The 7,892-nt window shown below is 39.8% G+C and overlaps 1 protein-coding gene across 2 annotated transcripts; it reads left to right on the forward strand.

Annotated features, from left to right (window-relative positions):
• The first annotated feature begins 1,290 nt into the window (after positions 1-1,290).
• CTLA4 (cytotoxic T-lymphocyte associated protein 4) lies at positions 1,291-7,444 on the forward strand. 2 transcript variants are annotated; one of them, XM_081261288.1, is made up of 4 exons: positions 1,291-1,538; positions 4,175-4,522; positions 4,930-5,039; positions 6,430-7,444. In XM_081261288.1, exons 1-4 carry the CDS (start codon positions 1,430-1,432, stop codon positions 6,541-6,543), a joined length of 681 nt encoding a protein of 226 aa, XP_081117414.1. In that variant the 5' UTR covers positions 1,291-1,429; the 3' UTR covers positions 6,544-7,444. The 2 variants fall into 2 exon arrangements, with proteins under 2 accessions (XP_081117414.1, XP_081117415.1); XM_081261289.1 differs by lacking the exon at positions 4,930-5,039.
• Positions 7,445-7,892: the final 448 nt, after the last annotated feature.

Consider the following 7,892-nt stretch of genomic DNA (forward strand, 5'->3'; position numbering starts at 1 on the left):
TGAAAAGGGAAGCATTAGGTTCCTGTCCTACAGGAGCCTCCTGTGCTGAGGTAGGAGGAGAACAGGAAGCCACGGAAGAACTGCAGTTGGCAAATGCCATATTCCGTGTTATAACGGTCTTTTCACACGTCAGTCTTCTAGAAGTCCCTTAAACAACAAGATTGTTTTTGTCTTGTCATCAGCCCATCCTAAGTGCACACAATTCCTCACATGTTATAGGTTCTCAGTAGATGTTTCTTTCTTCTTTTGAAATGTATGAATGCTCCCCGGATTGAAGGAGGGAGTCCTTGATGTTTAGTATTCTAAACAATGCATTTGAAATATTTAATATGTTAATATAAAATACCTAAATATTGTAAATGCTAAATATTCTAAAAATTTAGCATCCTAAATTAGATTTCCATCTAATAATTTATTACATGAAACTTTGTCCCATCAAGCTTTTTTTTAAAAAATATCTTTATTTGTTTATGTGTTGTTGAGGATCGAACCCAGTGTCTCACACATGGTAGGCAAGTGCTCTACCACTGAGCCCCAATCCCAGCCCCCGCCACCCACCCATCTAGCTTTTATAAATCTAAGAATTCAGGTTGTATCTGTCCTTAGCTTTTGTATTTTATGTTTAAAAATTCTTATTAGAAAAAAAAATCTATCCTCTATGGAAGTTTTTAATTTCTTAGATCATTTTGGCTAACTTTTTCTGGACTTTTCCAACTTCATTTTGTCTTCAAGTAGGCTTTTAAGAATATCTGGATTCTTTCTTAATCTGCAAAACCAGAGACATTTTTTCCTGCCTCTTTTTTTGGTTTATTTCTTGTGATTTTGGTATTTTCTTTCACTAAAGTGCTAAGTGGGATTAGGTGAAATAAATTCTTATTTGTAAAGTATGCCAAAGGATTCTTAAAAATGATGGTGCCTCACAGATTGAAAGCAGAGTTCTTATTAATGATGTCCACAGACAAATTCTGTCATTAGCTCAGAGGGCCCAGCAGTTTTGGATTGTCAGTGAAATGACTGGGCTAGTAAGATGGATAAAATTGGGATTTAGGGGGACCCTGCTCTCCAGGAAATTCTCAAAGTCTTAACTTATCCAGATCCCTAAAGTGAACATGAAGCTTCAGTTTCAAATTGAATACATTTTTTTTCCATCCATGGATTGGCTTGTTTTGTTCAGTTTTACTTTGAGTATTTGAGGTTGTCTTTTCGACGTAGTAGTTAAACCCACGACTTCCTTTCTCGTAAAACCAAAACAAAAAGGCTTTCTATTCAGGCGCCTTCTGGGTGTGCACATGTGTGATACACACCTGGGATCAAAGCTGTCTATAAAAAGTCCTTGATTCTGTGTGGGTTCAAACATATTTCAAAGCTTCAGGATCCTGAAAGGTTTCACTCTGCTTCCTAAGGACCTGGACGTGGCTCCCGTAAAGCAATGGCTTGCCTTGGATTCCAGAGGCCTGAGGCTGGCTTGGAGCCAGCTCCCAGGGCCTGGTCCTGCACTGCCCTGCTTTCTCTTCTCTTCATCCCCATCTTCTCCAAAGGTGAGTGGAGATTTCTGGAGCATGAAGGTGGAGGAGGTGTTTCTCCCACCTGGGTTTCATTTCTTTCAGCAGTTCAGGGCAGTGATTTATAGCAGAAACAAAAGGTAAAGGTGAATCTCCTGTCCCCTGGCCGGGGTGGCTCTGCGTTCCGAGGCAAGCAGGGGACAGGTGGAAGCAGCCAGTAAGCAAAGCTATAGCTCATTGCAGAGTACCAGGTTTTTAGCAGGGGCTGAATGAACACATGTGAGTTGGTTTGGGAGACACGGGCCATTTCAGACTCTTCAATAACATTAGAAAAAAAATACTCTAAAATTAAATGATTTAAAAGGGAAAAACATCCACAGTTCTAAATGCGTGTGAGCTTGGTATCAGGGAATTTCAAGATTTCCCTCTTATAAAAATGGATTTAGGCAAATCACAGGAAGTGTTTCTTTTCTATATAATTAATTCAAAGCTTTAAGGTCTTTTAATTCATTAATTTTATACGCTAATTAGCTAACTTTTTTAAAATTTAAGGAAATTTTGGGAAGAATGCCTTCATTATTCAATTCAAGGTCCTAAAGCAGATCCTGTTGATTTTTATTAACCAGTTAGCCAATTATTTATAGATTTTTGCTAATTTTATAAAATAAAATAATTAAAAATGAAAGAAGCAAGGAAGAAAAAAAGGGAAAAGGGAAAAGAGAGAAATGTAGGAAGGAAATAAGGAAGGAAGTCATCAATCTTGTTTGGCGTAAGATGCTCAATTGCCTGACCTACATGTGCATTTCAGAGGCAGACCTTTAGTTTCAGATAAAATAAAGCTCTTTAGAGATTGGTACCCAGTTTGTTCCATGGCTTGAACTGATGAGTGCTTCCATTGAATCTCAACTTTCTCTCTCTCTCTCTCTCTCTCTCTCTCCAGACATTTTTAGTTAAGAAAACTGTGTGGTTAGTATGAAGGAGGTACTCAAAAGATATTTGATGATTTAAATTTTATTGGAAAAGAAATAGTCATGTATACTTTCTTATTTTTTATATTTTGAATATGTTGAGAATAATGCCATTGGAAGTATTTCAATTTCCTTTTTAGGAAATTTATCTCATCCTGTAAATAGGCTCCTCACATGTTGGATATTGGAAAATGTGACCAGATTTAGTGATGATAAGGACAAGCTTACCTGGGGGAGGGCAGGAAATTTGGTCCTGTTTAGGCTTGGAGTTGATACAATCAAGTGTTCATTGGGCAGTATATACCTACTGCTCCCAGGCACTGGAGGCAGAAAAGAGGGGAGAAACGATTAGCTCACAAAAAAGTTAATTTGGGGCAGAACTTCTTAAACACTGCAGTGGAGTTACTATAGGGAAAAGGATGCTCAGAGGGCATCTCTGATAGGCAGAAATAAAGTTTGGGAAGGCAACTCTTGTCTTATTAGCTAGGGATGCTGGAATAGCAATGGTAATGGCTGCTGCCATATTGTTGTCTTTCCTGAGGACAAATGTTGTCCTGTACAGGTGCTTGGGGGAAGGGACTAGTTTGTATACTACAGGGTGATTTATAGACAGAAAAGGGTGTCTCAGAAACTTCAACCCCCAATGGAAGATTAGAACTGCATAATGGAGGACATTGAATGTTTTTTTATTTTATTTGCTTTTGCAATCCATGTTAGTAAAGCATCAAAGTGTTTGAGCTGATGAGTGAATGACATTGCTTAACTTAAATTTTGGATATCACTTTCAATATTGACTGGAGAGAGGCCTTATTAATTACAAAAAAGGCTAATTAGACATAAAGCCACTGTTTTTTAGATGTTGAAAGCCTCTTTGTATGGAGAAATGGCCTACCTTATCTTGTAGAAGAAGAACAAAAGAGTAGGAGAGCCTTCAAGTGAAGGAGAGAGGGAGGGTGGAAGAGGTGGTGATAGTAGCAGGGGAAGCCCACAGAAGTTAACAGCAGGGTTGCCTCAACCCAGAGAGGAAACGACCTGGTGCCCTTGGCTCTGTGGCTTCCTCATCTAACAGCACACGCCATGGTACAGCAACAAAGCCAGGGAAGAGGTTGGACAGTGCAGAGAGCCCAGGTTCTGCTGTTCCTGGGTAGTAGAGGTACAGAGTCAGTTAGATAAGCAGCAGGAGGTTTTGAAGTATGCTTTGAGAGATTAGACAAGATTCTGTGCTTCACCCTCCAGAAATTCCCCTACTACCCATATTAGAGTCGCTGAGCTATGTAGTTCTATTATAACCTTAGGATTCTGGAGTATGTAGGCACTTTGATATTGTGTGGTCTACTCCCCATCTTACTATATGTGAAAAAAATGAAGGGGAGGAGTGACTTTCCAAAATGACATATTTTATGATAGAGCCAGGTCTCTAACTTATCACATTAGTGCCCTTCTTGCCATGACTACCTTTCTTCAAGAAATTATATCCCATTGAGGACCCATCTTTAAGGGGCATAGCTGGAAGACGGCTGAGTGATGGAGGGGATGGATGGTGAGGGAGAGGGTAAGGGAAGGTGGTGGGCTTGTTGAAGGGGGAGCTACAGACTGGGAGGTGAAGCCCGTGGGGGCTCATCAAAGATAAACCTTGCCGGGTGCTTGGATTGGGCCAGGGATGCACCTGAGTTCATTGAGTTTCCTTTGGCCTTTCCATGTTAGCGATGCACGTGGCCCAGCCTGCGGTGGTGCTGGCCAGCAGCCGGGGAGTTGCCAGCTTTGTGTGTGAGTATGCAGCTTTTCACAAAGCCACGGAGGTCCGGGTGACAGTGCTGCGGCAGATAGCCAGCCAAGTGACTGAGGTCTGTGCCACAACGTACACAGTGGAGAATGAGTTGACTTTCCTAGATGACTCCAGCTGCACTGGCACATCCAGTGGAAACCAGGTGAATCTCACTATCCAAGGACTGAGGACTGCAGACACCGGGCTCTACATCTGCAAGGTGGAGCTCATGTACCCACCACCATACTATATGGGCCTGGGCAACGGAACCCAGATTTATGTCATTGGTAAGCAAAGCCACTTCACCAAGTTGACACTTTGCATTGCTGTCTTTGTACAAAAATAGTTTGTTCCTTAATTTCAAGGTGATTCATTTTTAGGATTTATGAAAATTCTCCTTAAGAGTTCTCTCCCATATAATTATTCTGAACACAAAAGAAGATGAGTTGGGGAAGGTGCTTTTCTCCTGTTAACAGAGTGATATAGTACTCACTCTGTTATATCCATCATGAAGTTTGGCCTTGTGCCTTTGATCTAACACTCTGAGGACGTAGTCATATCTGTGGGCTTGCCAATACAATTTAGGGCTAAACTGCAAGATCTAGAAGCTCCAACTTCTTTTCACTCTTGGGGGAAGCAAGGCCTGAAAGTTTAAAACTATCTCAGGGAGGCTCTGCTTTGTTTTCTGTTGCAGAACCAGAACCATGCCCAGATTCTGACTTTCTTCTTTGGATCCTTGCAGCAGTTAGTTCGGGGTTGTTTTTTTACAGCTTCCTCGTCACAGCTGTTTCTTTGAGTAAAATGGTGAGTGTGATACTGACCAGGCTCCATGATTAATGGGGTCGTCTTCAGTGTTATCTACTGACCAAATGTTGGTGTCAGATTCAATTTTTTTTTTAAAAAATATATGAAGCAATAAATGAAGAGGAGGAAGGACAGTGGTAAAGAACACACTAGCACTAAGCATTGGCCTTTGAGGTTTCAGGATGACTAAGATTGCAGATGAGTGTGTTTGACATTGAATGTTTGTGTGCTTCTGAACAGGGTTTCAGTTTGAGTAACTGAACAATGTGGGGCAGCTGTTTTGTTCTTTACCTTCATGACATTTATACTTGAGTTAATAACCCGAAATACTTATAGATTATGTTGGGCCACATGTTGCTAGTGAGGATCACCTGGATTGGTTTCTATTCTCCTCCTAAATGTCCTGTACTTCGCCTGGAAACCATATTCTGGTGCCATACTTATGCCCTCCTTGTCTGAGCTGTAGCTACCCCTGTTATCCAGTCTAACATACATAGATGTCTTGGTCTCCACTCCAGTTCAGAAAATGAAAGTCCCCGTTATTATTCACTACAATGGTTGATGGTGGAGGAGAGAGAAGTATGGAATCAGGACTCCTGTCAAGATTCCTAACAGTTTGTTTCAGTCAACTTTGTCTAAAGCTGACTTTCCCATCACAAATCCATTTTCTCTCCTTCTTTTTCCTCCTCCTCCTCCTCCTTCTGGTTCCCCTTTCCCTTTCCCTCCTCCTCTTCCTCCTCTGCCTTCCCCTTCCCCTTCTCCTCCTCCTCCTCCTTCTTCTCCTCCTCTTCTTGCTGTCCCCCTCCACCACACACATACGCAAATGAAGACACTATTCAAAGAGCCTCTACTCTACATGATAGTGATGTTTTGTTGTTATGGGTTCTTCCTGCCTCATTTGCTACAAAGTACCACACAGACTATCAGACTGGACCTCATTTGACCAAGGTGATAAAAACCTGGGAACTAGTGCAGACAGAGAAAAAGTAATAAAAAGCATATGAGGACTGGAGATAAGATATGGAGCTCTTCCACAGGATAGGTAAACTTGATTATCTTATTAACTTGGTTCCTCCACAGACAAGATCTTGTCTATTATTGTAGGAATTCTGGGTGTTTTCTGTGAAGTTTTCTCAAAACCTCTTTTTTTTTCTTCTGTCTTCCAGCTAGGGAAAATGGCTGTTCTTTTATGTCTAAATTCCAGAATTATTTATCTAAAATGAAATTTAATAGCTGAATCAAGAGAATTTCCTTGACTTTCTAATTCTGTACACAGTGAACATTCATTTTCACTGGGGTAGGGACCCCAATAGGTGCTGAGAAATATTATGGCTAGAAGTGGCTTCTATATTCTTTGATAATAATTACTGTTTCCTTTTGTGTTTGACAGTTGAAGAAAAGAAGCCCTCTTACAACAGGGGTCTATGTGAAAATGCCCCCAACAGAGCCAGAATGTGAAAAGCAATTTCAACCTTATTTTATTCCAATTGAGAGAACTTTGTGAAGAAAGAAAGACTGTTTTCAACTTCTAAGAGCTGAGACAATTTTAACTTTTCTTTTCCTTTTTAACTATCCAGCTATTTTTTAAAAAATTGTGGTGTATTCTGGAGAGGAATTTGTCTTGCTTTAACATAAAGCTGGATATAGAACTCACATTAAACATACTACAATTTAAATCAAAGGAGCAAGAAAATGGAGCCAAGATGTTTCTATCACATCAGACCCAATTTTAGCAAAAGAATCACTTGGGAGTGATGTGAGGATACAGCATTATGATGTGGGGATCAGTGAACTAAGGGAATGATAGTGCAAAGGGAGAGGACTAGACTGTACACACCTTGTATTTATGAGTGAGATGTTTGTAGCAGAAATGATCTTTAAAATTTTTTTCTGTGTTATTTCTCTTAGCAAATATATAATTACATGAAGTTTTTTTTAAAAAAACATTCACTTGACTATGTTTTAGCCAGTGATTCCAAAGGTTATATTGTACCAATATGTATTTTTTAAAATAGTATTGTGCATGAAGGTTACATGTGCTTTTGTGTATTTGGTAATGGTTTGAATATAAACACTATATGACAGTGTCTTCCCACTATGGGTTCTGGGGGAAGTTTGTGGAGGATCTCAGGACACTAATACACCAGGTAGAAGACAGTCACTTGCTAACTAGCTCGGAAACTAGGTGAGGTTGTGGCAGTACTCAGATGCACTAAATTGGTGTTGACATGAGCTTTGAGGTTTTATAACAGCTTCTTTTAATGATTTATAAGGAAGCCAAAACTGGGGTATGTGTGTTAACCTGAAAGGACACTGTTGTCAAGACAGTGGCTCACTCCAGGAAAGCCATAGGCATGACCTTCTAAGAAGCTCCAGTTCCATGGGCCCAATTCCTTACAGATGTATAGTTAATGCCACAGACAGAAGAAAGCAGCAGTTGGCAGAATGGGGTGCATGAAAGTTTCTGAAAACTAACATTGTTGGTGTTTTTTAACTCAATATTTTCCATGAAAATGCAACAACGTGTATAATACTTTTAATTAAATAAAAGTGTTTGGTGGTTGTTTTAAAGAGTTGTCTTTATCATCCTTGTATTTGAATGTTGTGTTTGAGTTTGGTTTTGATTAGTTCAACGGTGTCTCCAATGTTAGAAGTACTGTGAAAAAAAAATAGAAAGAAACAAAAGGGCAAATAATGCTTCATAAGTCAGCCTTGCATCAGTTAATTTCCTGCAAGCCATTTTTGGGAAGATTTCTTCCTTTTCCTTTTTGATTTCTCTGATTTAGGATATAATGTGGGTTAACACAGATTTAGTAGTCCTATAAATGTTACATGGCATGCTCTTTAACCCAG

Source organism: Spermophilus citellus, assembly GCF_964194105.1.
Source record: "Spermophilus citellus genome assembly, chromosome: 11".
NCBI classification, from domain to species: Eukaryota; Metazoa; Chordata; class Mammalia; order Rodentia; family Sciuridae; genus Spermophilus; species Spermophilus citellus.

What these genes read in the sequence shown, in the direction of transcription:
- CTLA4 (XM_081261288.1), top strand. Translation starts at nt 1,430, where the DNA reads ATGGCTTGCCTTGGATTCCAGAGGCCTGAGGCTGGCTTGGAGCCAGCT. An exon ending in CATCCCCATCTTCTCCAAAG is followed by an intron (nt 1,539 to 4,174) that starts GTGAGTGGAGAT and finishes TTTCCATGTTAG; the next exon opens with CGATGCACGTGGCCCAGCCT. An exon ending in AACCCAGATTTATGTCATTG is followed by an intron (nt 4,523 to 4,929) that starts GTAAGCAAAGCC and finishes TTTCTGTTGCAG; the next exon opens with AACCAGAACCATGCCCAGAT.